General features: G+C 32.0%; 1 protein-coding gene across 1 annotated transcript in view; it reads left to right on the top strand.

Annotated features, from left to right (window-relative positions):
• Nucleotides 1–27,526, top strand: part of LOC148285233 (uncharacterized) — a 129,911-nt gene that overhangs the window by 20,989 nt on the left and 81,396 nt on the right. The window contains exon 2 of the mRNA XM_088228325.1: nt 4,086–4,362. Coding sequence (XP_088084451.1) covers nt 4,086–4,362 — 277 coding nt within the window. The remainder of the gene's footprint in view (nt 1–4,085; nt 4,363–27,526) is intronic.

Raw genomic sequence — 27,526 nt, 5'->3', positions numbered from 1 at the left:
CGGTTGGCAAGCCAAATTTCAAGAAAAAAAAGTCGCTATAGTAATTGTAATTTAATTTTCACCTTTTTGTTTACGACACTCCATCCTATTTTGCAAATGCAATATATTGTATTATTTTTTATAGTAAACGCCGATTTTTCGCCAATGAACTGTATTTTTTTACGAGGAAAACAAAAAAAAACCGACACGAGCGTTGAATTAGAGATTACACATGCATTGACTTATGACTGCGATAACTTAAGCATGTTCATTATTGTTCATTGTGATCGCTTAAATGCTTAGCATGTTTTTAAGCACGTCGATAGTTATTTGTGATTGAGCTACTAAGGTTCAAATCACTACCACTACTCGATTTCCATTTTTCCAGCCCAAGTTATTTACGACTTTAAGGAAATGGTCTGAAAATCTAGACATTTGAGTAAATAATAGGAAGTATTTATCTTTTTCTTAATAAAAAAAATAAATAATAGGAAATAAAAAAAATACTATTTATTATGTAATACAAACGAACGAAGAATGTCGATGACGTTTTTAAATTGCAATGCCCTATGCTATTCGTCTTCGTTGTCGCGGTTTCGGATAAGACTTTCATCTGGCTGATATAATTTTTGGATCCATCATCTGTCTGATATAATTTTTAACCTATTTATGTGATATTGTAGCTAACGTTGGCAAGAAGAATGATTTACAGACGGCATAATAACCCATAAAAAAAATTGTCATCAAAGATTGGGAAAATAATTAAGAATAATAATTTCTTTAAAAAAATATATAAATGATTCTAAATGACAAAAATTAAGAAAATAAATTAAAAGAAAATTAAAGCAAAATATATGTATCACATAAAATACTGAAACAAAAAGCTTCAAGTTATTTTTGATTTATTTGTCATTTCAAAAACCCATTAGGATAATAAAAAAATATCATAAGATCAAGTCACGTTATCTCGTTTGGTTACTAAATCGTTATGTACTTTTAAATATTGATGTTTAATTTCTCCCTTATATAATTTTTCAATTAGTCAGGTAAGTCATTGAAATATATTTTTTTAATTTCTTTTATTTAAAAAAATATAATTATTACTTATACCATATGAAATATTAAAAAAATAATAATTTGAGAGTCCTGCTCACTAGAGAAACCAATCCTAAGGAGGATTGTTCAATGTTTACAGTTTAATTCCATTCTATAGTATTTTTGACTGTCTTGCTTTTTGTCCTTGCTTTTTTTAATGTGGTAGTGTTGTTGCTGCCTGGTATTCTTCTTTTTATTTTTTTGCCTCTCCTACCGGAGGTTGGCGACCATTATCCTGACTTCATCACTATCCTGGGCCAGTCTAATCAGCGTTGCTGCATCCGGCATACCGAACCACTGTCTAATATTTCTGAGGCACGATGCTCTTTTCCGTCCCATACCCCGCCTGCTCTCTATCTTTCCTTCCAATACGTTGGAGAAGGGCATACTTTTCGTTGCGGATACGTGACCAAAGTATAGGCTTTTCTTCTTTTGACAGTGGTCAGTAACTCCTGTCTGGTGTTATATTTGTGTATGTCAGCATTTTTGGTTACTGTTAGGTATAAAACTAAATGCTTTTTCAGCTGGTGTTGTATACATACATTGACACCATAAACATATATGTAAATACTTACCGATTGTGAACTAGTGTAAGCTATTTAAACATCTTGAAAAGGTTACCAATAACATAATTTGAAATATTTAAACACCCACCCGCCATGTTTCGCAGAAAACTTCTGACATAAATCTTCGCCCTTAGTACACACTATCTTATGTTCCTCTCCATATTATGCAAGTCAGAAAAGCTTTTATGTTTCAAAGTTTCGGCATTCAAACAAACTTTTATTTAACAAAATAATTATCTTGGTAAATTCTCATGTATGACTTAGTTTATAGAAAACCTTGGCTTACGAAGGTTGGCGTAATAATCATAGATTGTAACGAATTATATTTATAAATTAGGTAAAATATCTGTCAAAATAAGGCCGAGAATACATTTTTTTCATAAAATAGATTGTTATTTTTACATTTCGTGGTGTTAAAAACTTTGTGTGATGTATTATATCAATAATTTAATTTGAAAAACTTTTGTTCAAATATAAAATAGTAAAATATTAACTCGAGTTAAACCAGGGCTGAGCAAATAGTTTTATACCTGACCCTTGATACCTATTAATAATTAACTGATATTTGTTAATTTAAAGTTTGAATGCGGATTCAATAATCCAAGTTCAGTTATTTGTTTATTAACGGTTACAATAATATTTTATGCATTAATATTACAATATTAATTTCCTATAATCTCAGTAGCATGAATGTTATATTCAAAATTAAAATACAATATAAAAAGAGAAAACAGAAAATTAGAAAAATATCAGTAATAAACATTAATATTATTGAAAAAAAGTCATAAAATATTATACTATTTATTAATATTTAAAACATTAACTTTGTGGTCAAAAAAATACTAAATGCTATTAAATATTTGTATATAACCAATTACCGACTTTTCTGTATCTAACGGTTTCGAGACACCAATTAAACCACCATGAAAAACCAACTTTCACCATCACCATAGTTGTTGCACAAAAATATAAAGCTAACATGCCATTATTAAACTCACGCCCCCCCCCCCCCCTTCATCACCACACTCTCTTTTTTTAAAACTATTTCTCCCATAACATAAAATATTTTTATAACCTAATCAGTGCACGTAAGGGTTGCTTATTAAAATGCATGGCATGTTGGTTTTATATTGTTGTGCAACAACTATGGTGAAGGTGTATAGTGGGTTTTGCATGTTGGTTTAATTGTAGTACTGACGAATACACGGGTATGACTAGAAACCGGTAGACATAGAGAAGTCGGTAAGTAATAGACAAATATTTAATCACATTTAATAATATAATAGTATTCATTTAACTACGAAATCAATAATATTATTTATAAAAAAAATATTAATGTCGGTTTAAAATCATATATTTAAAAGAAAGTAAATGTTTTTGTGGTTTTTATTTCATCTTTTAATTACTATAAAAAAAGAACCTTATAATGTTTTACATAATATTTTCTTTTATCTTTCTTATTTTACACAAAAATATTATAACTGCCTTTTTATTATAGGAGCAAAAATTCGTAAACATTTCTTGTATACCCACGAACAGGCCATGCCTTTATGGGATTTTTTTGTTTACTATTTTTACAAATGTATTTCATTTCATTGCTATGTAATTATCCTTTATTTTTTTAATACTCTGTTCTACCTCTTATGTATGTTGTAAAAAAAAACAGAAAAACAAAAACAAAAAAAAAACGACGTAAAATAAAATATAATTAGTTATTCTTCTATTAAAAAGAGAAATAATAGCTTCATTTAATTTCATTCTTAATTGGGAAATTGATAAAATTTACCATTAAGATTTTTTTTATTTTGATATTTTTATTTAGTTCTACGATAAATATAGACTAATACAATATTAACAACACAATATTTACATCTATATTTATTCTAACATTATTTATCACTTATTTACTATTCTTATAAATTTTTAATACTTTTCTTCTATATTTCACTCTTTTACTGTAAATCTTTTATTCCTTTTTTTACAATACATTACTTTTACTGGGTTCAACCATAACAATAAACTATGTTTTCTTTATATTATATAACTTTGTATTTAACTTGATTTTGTACAAATTAGCTACGGCCGTTAGTTATGATAATAAATACATATTTAAACTGTTATTTTATATGATGTACAACTTAAATTAAATTATTAACATTCACTATTTATAATAATTGAAACGTAGTAAAAAAAAAATCTCACTAAAATGAATGAGTCTCGAGTTTGATTTCCTTTTAGATAAATATACCTTATATAATGCATTTTGAGTTAAAAATGTATTTTTACAAAGTATATATGCCTTTTTGTAATAAATCATTAAGATAAGCTGCTATTAGCGTAACAATGTAATGCCATATGCACCGTAATGAGTATATTATGTATGATAGAGAAATAATAATGAATCACGTAATATATCCCTCTTAATTAAGAATTCTTGATTTGCAGAAATAGTGGAGCAACAAGCGTGTTATGACAACGAATTCCGTCTGACGTGTCCTTCACTGGATACTCACCTGGCCATTCTGGAAGCTACCTTCACTCCGGAGAACTCCACAGACCTGGAGACCTCATCCCAGGAATCCAACTTCAGCGTGCCCTGCAGCATCAGCTTCTCGCTACTCAGCTACCCTCACACGACTGCCGAGAAGTACAATTTCCCAAGAAAGATTGTGTCAGAAGACAGGAGCACGGAAAGAAACATAAGAGGGCCCTTAAGTCACAGGTACTTTAGACTTGTTTTTGATGAAATTTAATCAACCGTTATTTGAATGATTTACTGTGATTCCCGTGTCTGGGCAGTAATTACTAAAGCTTCATTTCTGCATGTGAAATAGAGCCAGAACCCTGGACAAGTGTTTTCGACTTCATAACTACTCTGAGTTTAAAATCCCAATTTCAAAATCGAGTGGAGATTATTTCACCTTGCGGTGAACTGTTTAGTTAGTGTGTTTGCGTACCATTTATGAAGTCTCCAGTACAAATTTTTGAAAAAAAAGACACCTTTTTCTTAAAATCCCTTAAAAATATGAGAGAGAAATAAGTAAACAATGTTTGATTATGTCCAAATGCTTGCAGACTGGCTGGATTTCCTCCCTAGGGAGTTGTTCATATTTAAATTAAACCAGCCAATGACAGGTCATAAGCCCTGTAAATGCCTAGACTTCCAAATTTCTCCTCGAAAACTTTTTCCCTCTCTGTTGAAATAAATTTAAATATGAACAACTCCCTAGGGAGGAAATCCAGCCAGTCTGCAAGCATTTGGACATAATCAAACATTGTTGAATTACTACCTGGTAAAAGAAGAAGTATAAAAATTGGAAAATTGTTTCCAGGCGTTGCCTAGTAGGTGATTTGGTTCAGCCGGATGAATCTCACCCACGTGATAAAGGTTTCAGCTCTTTCACTTCACAAAAGTCAACAGATGGAAGAGTTGAGGAAATGTGGATGTTCAAACATGGGCAGAATGGTGAATGTTACACAGTGTGTAAAGTGGCCACTTAAACCAGCCAATGACAGGTCATAAGCCCTGTAAATGCCTAGACTTCCATATCCCCTTCTCAAAATTTTTCCATCTCTGTTGAAATAAATTCAAATATGAACAACTCCCTAGGGAGGTAATCCAGCCAGTCTGCAAGCATTTGGACATAATCAAACATCGTTGAATTACTACCTGGTAAAAGAAGAAGTATAAAAATTGGAAAATTGTTTTCCGGCGTTGCCTAGTGGGTGATCTGGTTCAGCCGGATAAATCTCACCCGCGTGATAAAGGTTTCAGCTCTTTTACTTCACAACAGATGGAAGATTTGAGGAAATGTGGATGTTCAAACGTGGGCAGAATGGTGAATGTTACACAGTGTGTAAAGTGGCCACTTAAACCAGCCAATGACAGGTCATAAGCCCTGTAAATGCCTAGACTTCCAAATTTCTCCTCGAAAACTTTTTCCCTCTCTGTTGAAATAAAGAGAAATAAGTAAATTATGAAGATGAACTGAATTCTGCCATAATTGTCAGTTTTGAAAACGAACGTCTAGATGCAAAGATAATGTGGCTTGATTATGCCCGATTAACATATACGATCATCTAGGCGTAAACTGCTACCACTATGGCGGCCTCCGTGGTGTGGTGGTCAAGACGCTTGACTCACACACGGAAGATTCCGGGTTCGATTCCTGGTGAGAACACATTTTTTTTAAATGTCATTTTTTCTTAAGTCTGGGTGTTCTGTGATGCAACTCACCCCTGTAATTGGGTCTTCTGGCCTGTTGTGGTGCAAAAAAATAAAATTTAGTAATTATATTTTTTCCATCTGTTTTACTTTCTTCCCACGTATACGTATCGAGACGTTAAAGAAGCTGGCTTTGTAATCGCTCGGTAGATAAATACGGACGATCGTTAAGAATACCGTCTTAGTAATTGTTAAAAGTAAAAAAAAAACATGTTCAAGGGAGCATTTTTTGTTTGAATTAGGATTTTTTGGAGTTTGGAATCGCTTTGAAGTGGGCATTTTTTAATCACAAAGGCCTATTTCAACTATAAATAAGAACTATTTTAAATTTAAATGAAATAAGGAACGCGGACTAAATTTTCGGGGTTATTCATTATTTGAATTCGATCATATGCCGTCGAGATGACTAGTCGGTCGGTAGAACATAACGAGGTAGATAGAGCTAGTACAGAAGCCTCGATATGTACAAATGAAGATAGCGTTCATAACCGCGAAAAGACTTGTCATCTTACTTTCATGTAATAAAAATAGTTAAGATAGGTTGCGGTTAGTGTATTAATACAGTACTCCATTCATCATTAGGTATGGTAAGAGAATGATGATGTCCCAAAAATTATAATATATTATTTACTATAGTCATTCTTTGGTACTCTTGGCATCAGATGTAACCCGAATAACAAGGCATAATCAGTCATATGCTTCAGGTGCCAGTTCTGGGACTATAAAATACTGTAGTAAAAAAAACTCATCAAGACTGAATTGTAATAATCTATATTTTTTTCGGATTAAAATTATTCATAGTTTGTGCATACAAATCGAAAATAATACATACAATTATACGGTTTTGTCCCAACCGGTATTTTTATAATATATCAATTATATTTATGTTTCTTATATAACTGTTGTAATTGGCTTAGGTCGTATATGTAATAAATGATCGGGTTGTGGTTCCGTGGCTAGTATCTGGGACTCACGGCTCAAAGGTCCGTGGTTCGGATCCCACTCTGCCCCAACTTGATCCCATTTTCTAAAAGTGAGTTATTTACAACTCGTTGAAAATGGCCCTCAAAATTAAATATTTCGGTAAATCATAAGAACGCAAATATTTATTTTTCATAAATATATATATATATATTTTACAATGTTTCTATTTTCATACATACTTTCTGTATTGTACCCAAAATGTCAATATCTGAAAGTTTTTATACGTAATTTAATCATTGATATCTCAATAAAGTCGAACGTCAATAAAATACGATTAGATATTTTCATTTGTGGTTTGTGGTAGCATCATGTTTTGACGCGCAAAGTAAATGGCTGACGTAAAATTGGATCAATGTTTGGTTTTAGATTTCTAAATAAAATATGTATGCATGTAGATAGTTTTACAATAAAAAAATGCAGTTAAGGATTGAGTCAAACAAATAAGTCAAATTGAATTCATGTATTTAAATTAGGATAATATTAAAAAATCCTTTTTCTACTTGGTGATTTTCAGTTATTTAAAATGTCATTATATGGTCCACTCCCGATCTATTTTGAAGTAGATGAGAAAAAGTTATTGCACCTTATTTTCCGACGTAGTCCTTCTAGACTTGTGTGCACTTCTTGCAGCGACCGACGCTCCAACATTTCTATAGCTTCCTGGTAAAACATTAGAAAACCTTAAAAACACACCTACAATCGTTGCGGTACCAAAATTTCATTCCACGTAGTCACAGGGGAAAAGCAAATCACGATACACATGCATTCATTGTAAGAGATATACAAATTTCCCTAGTTCATATTTATTTTCGTTTAACACGTTACCATAGATACGTCAATTGCTGACAGTGTTATTATTTATGTATTTCGAAATTGTGAAACACGCACTTAAAAAATAACTAACTTATTCAATAAATTTGACTGTTTTTACTAATACTACTTACTTACTTTTACTTTTTATTATAAGAATAAAAAAAAAAAACGGTTTTCACAGTCATATTATAATTAATTTTCTCATCACACGCGATTGAATCCTTCTTTGGAGCGTCACTTCTAATCACGAATAAAGTCTGTTAGAGAATGAAGTCTAGGAAGGCAATTTTCCAAGAATTGAAATGCAACTATTTACACGCGTTTAACCTGTGTTAAATCTATTTAATTTTATGTCTTTGGTGACTTCAGTTATTTATATGCCTAGAGTTCCATATTCCCAAATTAAAATAAATAAATTGGAAGTCTGTGTAACATGGTGTTTTTCAACCTTTTTGAAAACGAGACTGCCTTACGAGTAGAGAAATAGCGACCTCCTCCCAGGACCAACGTTTAGAGAGGTTGCAGTCACGTTATAAAATTAAGGTCCTGGGGGAAGTTTAACTTTGCCCGTGATCCACAGGTTGAAAAACACTGGTGTTATATATTTGTTACATTATTGTTATTTTTCGGAAGTATGTATAATCTAATGCGTTGGTTAGTGCAGTTCGACACAAATTCGATGATTTTACTTCCTTCTTTCTTTTTTCCACATCCGAGTGAGATATGTGGAGATCAACAGACACCTCCGGAGACCCTACCGCTGGCCAGAACTCTCGCCTTCTCCCACGTCAATCCCGCGTTTCTTAGTTTTGCCGATCAAAGCCGAAAGATCGTCATCGACTGCCTTCCAGGACGGGCGTGTGAAGAAGAGAGAACTTGAGTTACGGCTCTGAGGCATCCGCAGCACGTGTTCGAGCCAGGTCCACCTGACCATCTTACACAATACTCCACTCTGATGCTGCAACAGCAATTGAAAATAAACACATCTTTCTGTCAAAGAGGGTTGGTCTACAACCCCATTTAATTGTACAACCTACTTCCATTGTCCATAAGGACAATTAGTAAGTTCCATCATTATAAAATCGCTATTAGGAAATGGATAATGGAGTTGGTTTGCGCACGGATTGAAGAGTGCATCAAGCCAAATAAGTAGAAAAGTATTTGTATGTAAGTTTTATATTATTTTATTATGTTAGATATCTGAGATTATAATATTTATATGTTTAATAAGGCATGCTTAATTGTGTCGGTAAGTGGAACAGAGTGACATTAATTTGGGTACCTGGACACTCAGACATCGACGGTATCGAGGCAGATGATAAAGTGGCAAGGCTGGAAGCTGAGACACTGAGACAGCCCCGATAGGCCCTGAGCCCTACTGTTGGTTGCCCAAATGTGCTCCTCGTAACGAGCTCAGGTCATGGACCAGGAAGCAGAGCGTAATGCTTTGGCAAAAAGTACCTGGTCAGCACCATGCGAAGGAACTGATAAAAGGGCACTCGCAAAGGTTTGCCTTCGACCTTATAAAGCTCGGTCGAAATCAAGTGAGGGTTATCACTAGATCCCTTGCAGGGCACTGCAGATTGAACAAACACCTTGCTAGAATGAACCTTTTCGAAACTTCTAGATGCAGCTTCTGCAGTGCAGATGTGGAAACACCAATACAAACTATATGTCAATGTGATGCTTTGCGTCATAAAATAAGCCTTGTCTTCAGGGGACAACTGGTTAAACCTGAGGAGCTCGCCTCCTACTTAATAGTTTGATACTTTACTGATCTGGGCATGAAGGAGGAGATTTAGCAAAATGAGAACTCTCGCATTCCACACAGCAGCCAGGCTCTTTATAGACCTGGGCTTGGAGGGCGAGAACTATTCACGGGGACCCGTCACAATAGATCTTCACAGGTCGGAGTGACGTCAGGAGCTTGTATAGCACTGACCCCCACGAATAAGTGTGGGGAACATTATCTTTAATGTAAAAAAATTTACATACATTGTGAAAGAATAAATGAGCATATAATACAAATACGCTAAATGTTTCTTTCAATGAGATTAGATGTGAAATAAAAGATATAATACATCAACAAATGAAATTCAGCGTCCTCTAAGACGTTGTTTTTCACGTTATCAAAGTTATCTTCTTACTGAATAGATTGGCGGCTGTAAGTTCATTCTTCACCTTCACTCATGTTTTCTTACAATCTAATATCACGCTTCTCTCACTAAGTTGCTATCCTTAATTGACAGAAGATTACCAACGTATCGTTGCTGGCGGAAAATAGAACCGCTTTAGAGTTTCCGTAAATATTCGGAGTCATTGGGCCATAGCATCTAACGATTGACTGGGAAATTCTAACACGAAACATAAACAAACTGATGGATCGAATAAAAATATAATCTCATGACGCCATCAACATTTTGTTAAGATACAAACATAAGTTACTTATTTACTTCCGGGTTTACAGTGTGTTTCGGAGAATGCAGCTAAAAAGAAATATTTATTAATTTCAAACGAATTTTTTTATAAAGTTTTTATTTGAAGCACTAACTTTGTGGTTATTCATTATAATAAAATGAATAAAACAACTTTGTTTTTAACCACTAATTTTTATTTTTCACCGACCGGTTTCGAAGCAAACAAACTTCTTTGTCAAGGTTTATTAGTTTATTAGTTACGTAAACCTTGACAAAGAAGCTTGTTTGCTTTGAAACCGGTCGGTGAAAAATAAAAATTAGTGGTTAAAAACAAAGTTGTTTTATGATTTTTTTTATCTTCTTTTCTATTGGACAAAGCCCGTGTCGAGGCAATCATTTAAATTATTTTACAATATTTTCCTGTTACAATAGTTGGTATCTATAATATTATATGCGTATACATACACGCACATTAATATGTACATAGATATACAAATACATGCAACAAAAACCAAAAAATCATAATAGTCGTCATATAAGCACTGGACATAGGTGCTGTGCAGATATTGAGCCGAGAAGCATGCCATCGTCGCGGGCTATTTGCTCCTCTACACCGGCCAGCTGCCGCTCCTCCAACATCCGCACAAATACCTATATACAAATACAATAATGTTTTATATGATACTCAAAAACACTGTATGGATATAAACATAAATTGTAAATTGCAGACACGCAAAAATAATTAAGAGTTCGAATAGACTACAGTTTTGGTGGGGTGACCATCTCAAGGCTGTTCTTGGGACCCAAATCCAGAAGCCATTTTTAAACAAGTAATTTGGAATAAAAAAAATATACTCTCCTAAAAACGTTTTTCTAGAATTTTCCCAGATTTTTTTTACAAAAGCCTTTAATTAGACATATACGTATATCTCAAACATAAAGCAACAACTTAACTATGGATTTGTTCCTTTTATTTGTATATAGTTCGTATGTTTGCATGTTTTCCGAAAATTGATATAAATAATTCAATAATTTGTTAGTTCCACTGCGTTTATTATTTTATAAAAAAAGTTAGTACTCGTGATTGTTCATAAGGTATTTAAAAATATTACTGTTGTAAGAAAAAAAACACTATTTCTTTCCATCCATCCATCATTCCCTTTCCGCACCTAATGGTGCATAGGAAACTGCATTGCTGCACCAATTGCAGTGTAGTTCGATCATTTTTGCTGTCTAAGGACTGTGAAATATTCTAGAGTAAAAACACTTTTGAACCGGAGACTTATTGCGTGATAGGCAAACGCGCTGACCATGAGACCACGAGGCGGACAAAAATATGAGTACTTTGTAAATACAGTCATTGTCGGTAGGATAATTTTTGCATCGTTTTAAGCAGAACAGCATGAGAAATATTATTTAAGTTATTTTTATTAAATTAATCCTGGTGTGCAATTCTGAATCTTCTCGCGGGGGTGAAGAAGAAAGGAATTGTTGGAATTTATTTTTTAGATGACACTAAACTTTGCTTCATTTATTATATGGCCACACTGATGATTAAACGTCAAATTACATAAAATAAATACGAACATGCCAAACCAAACATTTGATTTTCAAATTTATTTCAACAGAGAGGGAAAACATTTTTGAGAAGGGAATATGGAAGTCTAGGCATTTACAGGACTTATGACCTGTCATTGGCTGGTTTAAGTCTCCACTTTACACATTGTGTAACATTCACCATTCTGCCCATGTTTGAACATCCACATTTCCTCAACTCTTCCATCTGTTGACTTTTGTGAAGTAAAAGAGCTGAAACCTTTGTCACGTGGGTGAGATTCATCCGGCTGAACCAAATCACCTACTAGGCAACGCCAGAAAACAATTTTCCAAGTTTTATACTTCTTCTTTTACCGGGTAGTTAATTCAACAATGTTTGAGTATGTCCAAATGCTTGCAGACTGGCTGGAATGTTACACAAGTGGCCACTTAAACCAGCCAATGATAGGTCATAAGCCCTGTAAATGCCTAGACTTCCATATTTCCTTCTCAAAAATGTTTTCCCTCTCTGTTGAAATAAATTTGAACATGAAAAACTCCCTAGGGAGGAAATCCAGCCAGTCTGCAAGCATTTGGACATACTCAAACATTATGTTGATTTACATTCAGAACATTATTGCGACCTTAAAGCATAACCCAAAACACTTAATCAATTCTAATTGACCACAACGTATTTGTTTTTTTCCGTTTTTTAAACAGTTTTATAATGTCTAACTATGAAATGTCAATTATAAAACTGTTTATTTTACGTCATTTGAGTTTAATCATCAGTGTGGCCATATACGAAGCAAAGTATCGTCGCATGCAATAAATCAAAATCCATAAATTAACCCCTCTCTACCCCCCCGAAAAGATTCAGAATAGCCTACCTGGTATTTATTTGAAGACGGGTTATGCTATGTTATGTTGGAAGAGAGAATTTTGGATGTGGACCTTTTAACGTTGGGTTATATTATGTAGGTAAATTATTAATGAAATATATCATAGGTCACAATGTCATTTATCACGTACCGCTTATAACTGATGTACTTCTTAATTTGTTTTTGTACGTAGATCATCGCGTCACAAGTGAATCAATTGTGACTCTAAGAAAGTTTTTTGTATGGACATTGAACTAACAGATGACAATAAAGGATTTCCCGATTCGAGCCAATTGTAGGTTTCTATCTAATTCATATCGAGAATGTAATTGAATGGAGACGGCTCAGTCAATCGACAGAACAATGTAAGTTCCACAATAGGATTACAATGTGAAGTGGAACGCGGTTACAATATAAGGCATTATTTTAACCTACATTCTTAGTTAAACCTAAATATTAGCTGCACATTTTTAGTCTTAATAAATTTTACGGTGAGACGATTCCCTCCACACGCTTAAAACCATTTTGAAAACCGCTTTCGCGGCACAAGAAAACAAATTTCCTCGTGTATTTTGTATGTAAATACGCGAGATAATACGGCCGCAAGAGCGTTTCAGATTTGCAATTTTGTATTTACATACAAAGTACACGAGACAATTTGTTTTCTTGTGCCTCGAAAGCGGTTCAGAATAGCACCCAAGGGCCCCGATATTACCATGGGAGTTAACACAGTTATTTTCAATTGTCTATAAAATGACATCGAATTTTCGGTATGAAAATGTGCATATTTGCAATTGTTCACGGTCTCGGCACCTAAAGCAAAATACTGATCTTCCAAGTAACAAAATTGATGGAGATGCGCTGCGATTGATTCCAATCCGAGTACTCACTAATGCGGTGCCCTGTGCATCATTAGGTGCGGATAAGAAAATGACGATGACGATTCATATTAAAGCCGTATAGGCGTTAATTAATTTAAATATCTACGCTTACAGAGATGTAATTTTGCTCCATTGTACAAAACGAACGGTGCAACTTTTTGGTTTAACAGCAGACGTGTAACGGACGGTTTCATCGCTGTGCTTGCAATTCTCGACCTGAGTACCTACGGCCCATTGTTTTGGCGCAAACTGTGGATTATTTCGTGATTGATACCTAGAATGGTTTTTGTCCGAATGGGCGGCTCTATAAGTGCTCAGCGCGTTTTACTCCGAGTCTAAAACCATTTTTTTGAAAAATAAATTTGATTTAATTAAGTTTGATTTAATAAATTCAGTAATAAATCTATAATTATTATTAAAAGTATCATAAAATATATTAATATCAATGTTACTTTCTATAATCTTTACTTACGAGATAATACGTCAAAGTTAGTCATATTATTATTGAAGGTTGGATAATAATTTGTCGATGCGTTTTGAAGCTCCAAGACTTTTTGTGATGTTAACTATCATATTATTTTTATCATATTATGTAAATGTTATCAACCATCAAATATCTAAATTTAGTAAATGGGGTCTAGAATTTCAACCGTCCATGCGCTCAGTAGCTGCAAAACTTGTTGTTATCTAACTTCCAATTTTATAAATTTGCTTTTTATTTCGTTTTTAAATATCACTTAAACTCTAAACTTCATTGTCAAATAAAAATTTTAAAAATAAAAATGTAAATAGGGGCTAGATTTCTTATTGTCCATGCGCTCTGTAGCTGCAAGACGTTCTGTTATCTAGCTCATATATTTCATAATTGTAATATATGATAATTGGATACGAGGAACTAGAATCCCAACCGTCCATGCGCTCTGTAGCTGCAAGACGTGTTGGGATATTTATTTATTGTACAGCGCCCTTGAGGTGATTTTCACAAAAATGGCGCTTTATAAATTATCCAAACATTATTATTATTTTTTTTATTAATAAAATGTACTATATGATCTTAATCACCGACTTCATGTGGATATTGCATATTGAATACAAATAATAAAGAGCTTTTATTACAAGTTGATCAGATAGTGTTATCGTTGTTTGCCGATGTTGTATGAAATAGATATAGTTGTTCAGGTTAGGAATGAAACAATCTCTAGGCGCCACGCTCAACCCCTAGTTTATACTTTCGCTCACCAAAGGGGGTTGATTGGTAACCCCTTACTATTACCGTATGCTCTCTCGCAAAGCAAAATCAATATTAGGGAAGCTCTTTCTCTTATTTGCGAGCGACACAAATTTTTAAAATTAGGGGTGAGTTTGAGTGGTAGCAAGTGCGAGGGACGTTAGTAGAACAGGGTACTGGGTTACGTGATCAATATTATTTAGCATAAATATCTTATAAAGATAAATTATATAATATGGGTTTGGGGCCCGCGGTAGCGTCGCTGACTGTCTCTTGTCAAGCTAATGATGACAGTTTTTTCAAAACATTTTTTGTGGTCTGTAATGAACCAACTTACACTTAAAAAATCGTTTTTTTTTGTTTTGGAAAATAAATATTTGCGTCCTTATGATTTACCAAAATATTTTGATTTTGGGGTCATTTTCAAAGAGTTGTAAATAACTCACTTTTCAAAAATGGGGGAAGAGTGGGATTCGAACCTCGAACCTCTGATCCGTGCGTCCACAACACTAGCCACGGGACCACAACCCGATTCGCCAAACGTGTATAATAGGGCTTTTCGTGAAACTATGAAAACGCGCGACAAGTTTGGCGACAACGTTATTTTCAGATTTGATCCTGTTAATTGGCCTCCACGATCCAGTAATTTGACGCCGTTGGATTATTTCTTGAAACAAACCAACTTGTTTCAAGAGACCACGGAAGCATTGGAAGGTAAAAAACATGCGCCATTTCGGAAATAACGTCAGATTTGTTAGAAAAGTTACATTGTTTATAAACCTGATCTTTGTAAATTAATTCATAAAACGTTCATGATTTAAAACGAGTTCAGTCCATTAAAATCTTTAATAAACCTTTTCATATGTAAACGTTTCCTAGCAAAAAATATAAGCCTACCCGCTAACACAAACGAAATTTGTATGTTTACTTGGTTCACCGACAAGCACTTATACATTAACACAGGCTTATTAAATATTCAAACACAGCTACAGCAGACGTTGGGAAGATGGCTAAATATTTACCAAAACATTTTAGACTCTTTCTCCCGAATGTTTTAGAATTTCGAAAGTCATTGGGAAATAAAAAAATAAATTAAATTAAATTATATTTGAAACTGATTGGGACACATATACCACAGGCAGGACCACAGGGAATGAAATGAAATTTTAACAAGGGAGTTTTAAAACATGCTGATTCATTCACACACACAAAAAAATACACTAAACCATTGTTCGAAAAAGGGTAAAGTAAATACGAAACAATATTTCTGTTTATTTAATTATTGTTTTTATTTGTATGTTACGATCATACTTTTAGTGTTTTTTGACATAACTGTGTAAGATAATGGGAAAAAAGTTGGGATAGAGCGGGTCGAGCCTTGGACCTCCTGGTTCAAAGTCCGAGACACGACCCTCAAGATCACAACCCGTCCAAAAATATTGTATAAAGAGATCATTGAAACTTCCATATTTCCTTCTTAACTCTTGTGTGGCTGTGATGTCACACTAGTCGACATGCGATACAAGACTTGATATATTTCTCTTATTTTTTTTAATGATGAAGTTATATTTTTGTAATTTCCAAATTCTCATTTTCCCATTGAATTTGGAAAGTAAAATTAGTATAGCTATGGTGGATAACAAAACAATTTTGTCAGAAGTTGTGGTCATTATTTCGTAAAAAAAAACTTTGAAGCTATATTTCTGCAGATTTGTGTTTTGGTCTGTTGGACAAAAACGAACTGAAGCGACGAGTTGTCTATAAAGTTAAATCGAATTTTCTGATAGAAAATGTATACTTGTTTGGAAAATTTATGTGTTTCGGTTGGATACCTGTAGTTGAACATTAAAACAAAAAACAAAAAACAAAAAGAAAATTTGATTTTATTAAAGAGACAATTGAAGATACCTCTGTTAACTTCTTATTGTAATACAGGCCCTGATATCACATCCTATGCATTCCTAATATCATCACGTAAAATATTACACAAATATTTTGAAATAAACCGTTTTCATATCTACACTGTACAATGTACAAGCTCCCCACTAAAAAAACCATAGTACAAACCTTGACCATCTTACATCAGTTTTTGACTGGTTAGAAGACATTTCTATAGAAATGCTCGCGACTGTACTGTAAATCGTTCAAAAGTTTTTTTAATTGATTCAATGACATGTCCTACAAATACTATTTATATTACTTAGTGAAATACTCGATTTATAATATGTTTTTAGTGATTGTCTATTTAACGAGGATAATGATTCAAAAGAGGAATATTTAAAACACCCACTCATTACTTCAAAGAAAATTTTGACGTCTTTCCTTAGCGAAATACATCAACCAATTGAATTTGCGTTGTAACTGTCTGTTTGTTTACGTGTTCGCCATTTTTTTTTCTTTTCGACGTAATAACAATGATCATTTCGATAGATTTTAATGGGTTGATTACAAAACTGCCAGAAAGTGTTTATTTTAAGAAAACCAAGTTGTTTATTTAATTAAATTTAAATCAACACACCTCTTAAAGAATCACATGGAATCAATAAATAGACACATTATTTTTATACTAGCTACATCTAAGATGTAGCCAACATTGCGTTGCCCTAAACAATTTTTAAGTGATAGCAAATAACGATACACATGTTAGAAAGATAAAATACATATTTCCTAAATTTAGATTCATTTCTGAGGAACTCGTTACCATAGATACAACACTAACTGACAGCTGGCAGCTTTAATGTACTTATACTATTGCCTGGTAACAGAATATGATATACTATCTCCTGGTAACAAGGACTTCATAGATTTCTACAAAACGCCAATATCACATAAGCATACGCGCAAAAAAGTGAGAGGAAATTTCATAGAAAGAAGAGCTCTAAATGCGTATGGAGAAAGGACCAGGGCGTATATACTCCCTCGCATAGTAAAGAGACTCCCGGACGAAATAAAGAATAGTGATATAGATAAAAATAAAGTAAAATTGGTTTTAAAAATCTTTTTCTTAAATTATAAGTTTAGTGTGTAAAAAAAAAAAATATGGGGAAACCAAACAATTTAAAGCAGTGTCAAAAAAAGTGTTTGTATATTTTTTTATTTTTATTTTGGTATCAAAAAAGACTTGATTTACTTGTATTTAATTTTTTTAAACTTTTTTTTGTTGATATATATGAGATTTTTTATATTTTTTATGTAAACATTATTATATTGTGTTACCAAAATGTTTGAAGAGAGAAATTCCTGCTAAAAAACTGCTTTTGCAGTTTGGTGGGAATTAAAAAAACTGTTTAGAAGAATGCTTATGTGAAAAAAAATTAATAATAAATAAAAACTTATGATAAATTGGATTGTTTTTGCAATTAAAGCATTTCTTCATCACATACAACCGCACATTTTTGTGCAGCATCACATCTGATCATTATGAAAGTACGTTAGAGAATGACGGTTCAGAAGGCAACTATCCACGAATTGAAATGCCATTTTCTTCGTTGTCGTTGATTGAAAAATAACGATTTTTCAAGCTGCGATATACAATTTGATATCTTTAAAAAAATACACGTAGGTGTATTACAAAATGTTAAAAATTATTGTTAAATAAATATCGTTACCTTATTCAAGAATATTTTAATTTAAAAGATTTTCTCATTCATATAATATGGACTTAAATGTAAGATGTATTTAAATTTATTTCAACAGAGAGGGAAAACATTATTGAGTAGGGAATATGGAAGTCTAGGCATTTACAGGGCTTATGACCTGTCATTGGCTGTCACTTTACACACTGTGTAACGTTCACCATTCTGCCCATGTTTGAACATCCACATTTCCTCAACTCTTCCATCTGTTGTTTTCAAGCGTTGCCTAGTAGGTGATTTGGTTCAGCCGGATAAATCTCACCCACGTGATAAAGGTTTCAGCTCTTTTACTTCACAAAATTCAACAGATGGAAGAGTTTAGGAAATGTTGATGTTCAAACATGGGCAGAATGTTACACAGTATGTAAAGTGGCTACTGAAACCAGGTCATAAGCCCAGTAATTGCCTAGACTTACATATTCCCTTCTCAATAATGTTTTTCCTCTCTGTTGAAACAAATTTAAATATGAATAACTCTCTAGGGATGAAATCCAGCCAGTCTGCAAGCATTTGGACATACTTAAACATTGTTAGATGTATTGCTTACATCAAAATTTTGATTATGTGATAGTTGTGACGAATAAAATAATGATATTGGTAAATTATTCTTATTCATAAATGCAATAGTCTGGAATAAATAAAAACATAGTAGGTTCCATGTATCCACGATGAAAATAGCAAAAAACAGTTTTATTTTTACTTTACAAGTATTTTTTTTCCAAAACCTAGACCTTTTCCTTTTACATTTACGTAAAACTGTTTCTCTTTCAAATAACAACGAATCCCCAGTACGCTTTTACGTTTTTTTTTAAACGTATTTACGTGACATGAACCACAAATTTATGTGATAACTTTTGAAAAACTTCTGAATAAATGTCAGAAATAGAAACTGTAAGGTGACCGAAGTTAAAAGACTTAATAAAATGAGTGGCATTTATAAAAATCAATTTTGTATTTTAGTGAATTATTTATTTTTTTATACTTATAATTAGAAATCAAACACTGATTTGAGTCTACTGAACACTTTATTTTATTTTTACAAATATAAACATAAAAATAAAAACTTCGTGACAATTGTTTCGCCTTATTAGGACATTTTCAAACGAATGTGAAGATTATTTGGATTGAATGTCCTTATATAGTTCCTTATATAGTTCCTTATATAGTTCCTTATATATTCGTTTGAAAATGCCCTAATAAGGCGAAACAATTGTCACGAAGTTTTTTTTTTTTTTGTTTATATTTGTAAAAATAAAGTAAAGTGTTCAGTAGACTCAAATCAGTGTTTGATTTGTAATTATAAGTTTAAATATGGAGTTCTACAAAATAAACACCAAATCAATCAATACAATGAATTATTTATTTCTAACGCCTAGCGTTTGTGCCTCAGAAATGTTCAGAATTATTATTAACAGCGGTTACTTGACCAATAAATAAGAAGCAGAGAAAAGTTTAAAATTAGTATCTCATGTAGATAGAAGGCGGCCACAAAAATATTATAAAAAATAAATTTATGAAGAAAAAAAATCAGAAATCAAACTAAGGATAAGATATGTTATGTGTTGAGCAATTTAGAAATGAAATATATAAACAATGTAATTACTGAAGCACACATAAAAATATGTTTATAAGTGCACTATTTCAAGATTCTAAATAAATAATAATTGAGCTGGGTTGTGGTCGAGTGGCATTATTGCGGACTCACGGGCCAAAGGTACGAGGTTTAAATCCGACCTTACCACAACTCAATTTCTATTTTTCCAGCACAAGTTATTTACGACTTATAGGAATTGGTCTGAAAATTAAAATATTTGAGTAAATAATAAGAACTCAAGTATTTCTCTTTAAAAAAAATACAGTTTTAGAAATAAGAACCAGTTTTAGGGTAGAAATGCTTCTAATTATTTGTAAGTGCTATAATTTGATTTACATTTTTTATAAATCTCAATCATCATTCCATCCCGCTTATGACCTGCTAGTTAGTACTTTTTTTTGTATTTATTTTTATTTGAGAAGGTAAACATGAACAGAAAATATAAAAGAAAAAATAATGAAACCCACTAAACCGCGAAACCGGCTTGTCAGCTGGTTTCTTATTTTTCTTTTACAAAGAAAAACGTTAGAGAAATTATATAAATTTAAAAAGTAATATAAACATTATTAAGAACTAAAAGCATACGTATTTCTACACAAAATTTATTTACAAAAAAAATAAATAGATGACTGCTCACATAAAATAATAATCAATATAAAGTCTTGTTACATATTAGCCATTTAATTATTTTTAAAATATGCTTATTAAACATTTTACGATTGAACTGCAAGATATATTTTTAAGTTGTTATTTCTGTATCGAGATTCAATGACATTTAAGATACGAAATAGTAAAATAAAATACGTTAATTATTTATTATTAATTAATTTCTACATAAAATAACTAATTTTACGTACATACGTTGGTATTTATTATTTTCTATCTGTTCATATCTCTTTACACAAATTGTTCACTATTTGTAAAGTCAAGTATATTGAATGGTGCTAAGGGGATAAAATGGTTTCGTTAACTAGGTCAAGAATAGAAAATTAGATTTTATGTAAATAATAAATAAGCATACAAGTTTCAAGTATACAAAGAAAATGGCAGGGAGCTTAGAAACTGTTTATCTCTATGTAACTAAAATTTTGTACATTTATACAAGTGAATATATCGGAAGAATTTGTTTTAAACCCGTTCACGAAATAGCGATTGTTTTGAGATATAGTAATATATTAATTAAAATTTAACTTCAGGTTTTAAATATGATTTAAAATAAATCTTTTCGCATTTAATATAAACAAAATGCTTATCGTTTTGATCGTAGAACGACGACGCATCTGATTTTCTTTAACTTTAAATGAGATTTTTTTGACGCTTTATATCACAACTCGATAAGTATATCCTGCAGTACTTGGGTTAGTTATATATATTTTTTTTTCACACCTGGAATAATACCTTTATAGCGGCCTCCGTCACACGGATAGTTCCGGGTTCGATTCCCAGTGAAAACATAAACATTAAATGTGATTTTTCTCAAGCCTGGGTGTTTTGTGATGCAATTCACCACTGCAATTGGGCCTCCTGGCCTGTTGTGGAGCAAAAATAAATAAATAATAAAACATTTAAAAGATCAAATATAAAATAAAGTCAACGTCGCATTTTCGCACACCCGTCGTTGTTCTACGATCACGACGACACTTAATGTACAAACATAAATGTTACGCTTAATTTTAAAGTAATTTAATAAACTTATTCAGTTTTCAGTATTTTCTTCCCGTTTTAACTAGTCTATTTTTTAAAATTCCAATTATTGTATTCTGAATATACGATATATTATGTTTGTACCGTCTATCGCTCGCGCTGATCTAGAATTGGGGACACGCTTTGCCTACAGAGGATATCTCGTGAAAAAATAAAAACTTCCGCTAAGAGAAATCTACCCTTTTCACATTTCAAGATTTCCGAAACCGGGGTCAACTGTATCCAATGATAGTTATTTTATTAAACTATTTTTAGCTCAATTTGTAGGTACTGTAGGAATGTATGAAATAAAATGCACCTTAGTTCAACCAAGGTTAATTTAGTAAAATACCGATGCTTTTATTCACAAAAATAACAATCTATCAATCACGAAAACAATTCCTAATTAATTTCCTAATGGATACAAGTAATATTTGTACTGTCGGTACTGTCGATGTGTTCCTACAGCAAAGGCAGGCACTGAAGAAGCAAGCGGTGTTGTCTCTCCTGACTCGCGATGTCACACTTGCCATTTCCGCCTAGATTATGCCATATTTATACCTTTTATCGATTATTCATTTTGTAAATTTAAGTAGATTTTAAGACTGTATAGATATTAATACTCATTAATGCCAATATATTAGGGCTCACTTAAGCCTGTTTATCGGCTTAATTTTTTTTTATATATCGTTAATTTAATCAGTGAAGTTATTTAATACGAGTATAATCATCGTACAGTGCAGTCGCATAAATTGTATGAGTAAACTTTAGCACGTTTGTATGAATATAAGTGTATTGATTTCGATTTGTAACCAATTTTTATAAAGTTTGTAATTTATGATTTTCGTGTCTCGCGTTGGTCGCTAGTTGCCAGGGAAGACTGATGCACTCGGGAAAATAATTAGCAAACACGTGTTGTAGAATTGGCCCCTAGATAATGGTGCCCTATTTATTGGATACTTTATTAGGGCAACACGCGGTGCAAAGCGTCCATGCGTGACGTTCGTACCAATCGTGTTATTTCCACCAAAAATTGGAACCGCATAATGCATTACTGCATAAAATATCCATCTTCTACTTATTATGTGTATGAACATTTGGTGAATTTGTTATGTATAGGCGTGAACTGTTGGAAAAATGTAATAAAAAATAATATCTAGAATATGGAAAGATTATTAAAGGATTCGCATCAAAAAATCTTGATTTCCATTTAGGTTATAAAATTTGTAAAGGGTTTTGTTAATGGTTTTCAGCGGTAAAAGGTATTCTCCATTACATATAATATACAATCAATCTTAAACTCTCTAAAACAGTAAAACCAGTGCTTTTCCTCATTATATAATATTAGGTAGATAGGTACCTATCTCAATCAACATCAAAATTTTAAAACGGGTTAAACATTTTTAAAAAAGAGTAAAAGATTGCTTTTAAATTACATTAGCAATATTCATATTGCAGAATCGGCATAAAATATATTTCCCCTTAAAATATTTTATCTATATATGTATTATTTTTTGTTATTATTGTATTTTTTCTCTTCTTTGGTTTGTTTATTTTTCCAAACTACAATACATCGGAACTTTCACAAAATACAACAATACGATTAATGAAAAAATACACATTACAAAAAATACAGCTTCAATCTACGGCCAGAAAAGCGTAATTTTGAAAAAAATGCCCACCAAGACTTTAACGTCTGAGCGCGGGTAATTCCTTTTTTTATTTTTCTGTGTAAAATTATAGCATATGTATACATGTATTATAATGTCCTGCATTTATACAAACCTTACATAGGAAGGAATTTGTAAAGGAATTATTTTACCTTTTCCAACTTTTGTAAAACAGTATTTTGTGCAAAACAAATTTTTACATTAGTTCCAAAATAAAGTAAATAATATTACTTGTTTTTTGTAATGCCTGTTCTTTTCTCGCAATAAACAAATAATTAAAGCAAACTACTCCACCCTTTAAAAAAACTTTATGCATCGTTTTGACTAAATTTTAACCAAAACATAAGGTAATTATTGTGAAGTTGTAAAATTACAATGCGTGGCATTGTATGCATTGTACAATGTAATTAGACGGTTGCATAATATATGCATATACGTATGTTGTTTAATTGCTTCGTTTAGAGCCCTAAATCAATTAGATACATGCACATGGCTGGTAGTTTGAATTACTTTCTATAAATAGGAACCTACACAAAGCGCATAAAACGCCGTAAATAAAAAAAAAAACGATATAATTGTTAACAATAAAAAGTGAGAGACAGAAAGCCCTCCCGCACTGGGCAACACGCCTGACTATTCTCACGGTTCAATGGATATTTTCTCCCCACTTGTTCGTTTTGTAAAAGCCCATTTTATTTTTATTTCTTCATTTTTTTTTATTTAACTATACGCGTATCAGCTCAGTGCCCTATGCTCCACAATGTATGCTTATAGTGAAAAAAAAAGGAGGATACCATAAAAAAGTATTTTTTGATGAACAATATTTGCGTTCTAACGATTTTCTCAATCTTTGAAATTTTATAAAATATTTTGAGCGTATTAAAATTAGCACCTTTATCTTAATATTACTCTAGCCAGGGGATAAATCCAGTTTTTGTATACAAAAATTTTGACAAACTAAAAATATTGTTGATTAAATCTGGTCCAAGAAAAAGTATGAAAACTTTAAAATATTTTCAGGCGTTGCCTAGTTAAGTATGTAGGTGAAATAAATCGAAAGACGCATCTCACACACATAAAAAAATAATTCCGGCTATTTTAATTATGAAAAATTAACAGTTGGAAGAATCGATGTGCAAACATAGTCAGAATGATGAAAGTGGTCACTTAAATCATAAAATCAGTTCTAATCTTAACGTGCCAGTTAAATATTAAAGTTAAAAAACATATTTTGAAATTTATATTTTATCTCGGCGTTATCAGGTGTCTTATTTAGAACCTCATGTATGGAAGTCATATGAGCTAGCCACTACGCCACGAGACGGATAGAATGATTGTTTTTGAAAATAGGAATCAAGTTGTGGTAGAGCGGGGAGCTATCCTCGTCAATAAACAGTTCACGTCCTTATCGGAACCTGTGCTTGGCTTGGTTTCTAGGAGTATTGCATCAACGACTAAAGAACAGAAACAAAAACCATAATCTCATTAGACCCTTGAGCTTAAATAGATTTTTTATAACAGGGAAATATCACATACTTCGAATACCGATAAAAATACATTCAATGGATTTAGAATAATTAATTGTATTTTCAAAATGAATATAGATATTATAGAGAAATGTTTTCATGCATAAATTTCATACGAATTAAGTTGTTGTAACTCCTGGGAATGTAATTCAACGTGTTATACTTGTAAAATACTTTGTGTTATATGATTTATAAATAAAAAAATAATTAATGGAAATTTAATAAAAATACGTTGCTAGAAAAATGCTACGTGTTTGGCCTTGGTTGTTGTGACGTCCAGATTCGTGATATTGTTCTGAACAAATTTCAATGGCCAGGAACAAATGAACATGATTCGTGACGTATTGGGGGCGTGGCCAATGGAATGGCCGTTTTTGCGGAAATTCAAAATTACAAATTTACAAATATTTTTTATGCCACTAATAATTACCTAAAAATGTTTTTTACTGGACAGTATTTCATAGACCTTTATTACCTTAGAGTATAAGTTTATTACTTTAAAAATGTTTTAAAAAGTAGATATTTCCTTTTATTAAGCATCAAATTTGTGGTCTTAACTGTGGTGATGCTAAGGGTGACGGTGTCTTTTATTATTTCCATGTCGGTGTGGTGAGAACCCTGACAAAGAGACGGATACGTTTTGAAAGCGGTAGGCAACAAAAATATGGTATATGATAATTCGAGATAGTACATTAATATTTACTAACATTAGTTGATTGATCAATAATATCGTTGATATGAGTAGTACGTAATAATTTCAGTGACTCGTTTGAAAACTAATTTACGTAACACTATTTTAGTTCTGTTTTTTACACACACGTTAATGCTTTCCCATAGGTAGTAGTACCCTTAAATGTACCCTGACTTGGAAAACTCATAAACGATAATGGCTTTTACCACCCTCTTGTGAGTGTGGCTTTACGCGACAGAACTTTGGGGAAATCTTTCACAAAGTATTATTAAGTATTTTGACCTACTCCTCAAATACCGTCTCGTAGTCTTATAATTAGACCGTTTGCTTACCATATTTGAGAGTTTTGTTGTTTTTTCGGAATGGTTGACATAATATATTTATTTATTGTGTATGCAGATAATTGGTAGAATTCAATATTTAATTTGGTAATGTATCCAAAATAAAACAAGTTTATTGGATTGTAATTCTACTTTATTTTTTATAAAATATACAAAGGGTATATTGTGACGCGTTTCGTCTTGTTAGGACATTTTCAAACAAACGAGTTTGTTTGAAAATGAATGATTTTGAAAATGGCTTTCGTTTTGGAGAGCTTCGTATGTTCATTATTCTTAAGTGATCATAGCCTAGAATGACTAGACAGGTGCCACCGTTTTGTAGCAACAATTCACGGACAGTTTATTTTGTAATGCCGTATTGAACAGACTTCATGAACTCGGCAATAGTTATTCCCACGTATCTGATATATTTAATGTAGGGTATTGTTCCTATAGAACAAATCTTATGATTTTTTTCAAAGATTGTGAATGGTAATTATATTTATTTATTTATGCATTTCATAATATATACAATTTTTTGTTCACTTTGCCCAGCTGTATGAAACACTACTCATGATTTTCTTGTTATGTTACTCTAAAATATTTTATTATTTAATTGGTTTTTTACATTTATTCTTAAATTGTTTAAACTTTCCAATGAATATGTTGTGTAATTTTTTGGTTATTTCTTTTTAATATCTTGTTTTATTTTAAGGTTTGAAATTTTTATAAATCTTGGGTAAAAGGAAATTTATGTTTTTAAAAAAATAAAAAAATATCAAGCCAAAGATGTTAGTATTATATTTTTTTGTAAAAGGCAGATTTGCCGTGTATGTTAATAAAATAAATAGATAAATAGCCTGGTATCAATAATTACTTTAGACACAGTGTAACATTCAACATTCTGCCTAAGTTAGAATATTTGCCCATGCATTACTTCAGTTATTTATCGGTTAGTTTTTGTAAAGTAAGACAGCTAAAAGTTAGTTAAGTTCAATGCGATAGGGAGTTATATGTTATCTATGGAGAGCCCGATGTGATCAGTTCCATCAAGGCGGGGCGCTTGAGATGGGCTGGTCACGTAATCAGAATGGACGACGACAACCCCATAAACTGCCTCATACTGCGCCACAGGGACGTTAAAGACCAGGAAGGCCCAAAATGCGATTGATGAATTCTGTCAGCCCTGTTAACTAACTGGAAGACAAAGGCAACAAATAGACGAGAATGGAGAAGACTTCTGAATTCAGCCAAGGTCCACCCAGGGGTGTCGAGCTTAAGAAGATGATTAAGAAATCTAAAAGGGTGTAATATTATTCGAATATCTATATCTACCAGATAACGCCTGAAAATACTTAACTTATTTTTTTCTTCTTGGATCAGTTGATTTAGTCTACATTTTTATTACATTTAACAATTTTGATCAAACCCAGTACTTTCCAAAAACATTTGGACATACTAAAAATACTAAAATATTTGTTTATAAAATTACATGATGAATAAAAATAATATTTTTTATACCAGTAAAAGGCTTAATAGTAATTTCATCATACAAACAAAATAACAGCATGTTTTATTTTCATAAACAATATAGAAGTAACTCATACGTAAAAAAAAAAAAAATTGTAACAAATAAAATTGTATTTTGAAAAATCAATCATCAAGTCGATTTACAAAAAAACATAATCAAAATTATTATTTAATATCATGATGTCTAGATAGAATAGTATGTACCTACATCAAAAATTTAAAAAATGCAGTTTGTAAGAATGAAAGATTTTTTTAAAACCTTTAAAATCAAT

The sequence above is a fragment of the Micrasema longulum genome, unplaced genomic scaffold (assembly GCF_059751315.1).
Source record: "Micrasema longulum isolate JH-2025_06_02 unplaced genomic scaffold, ASM5975131v1 h1tg000045l, whole genome shotgun sequence".
NCBI lineage: Eukaryota > Metazoa > Arthropoda > Insecta > Trichoptera > Brachycentridae > Micrasema > Micrasema longulum.
Note: the sequence above shows the minus strand (reverse complement) of the source record. Positions and strands in the feature narration are given on the sequence as shown.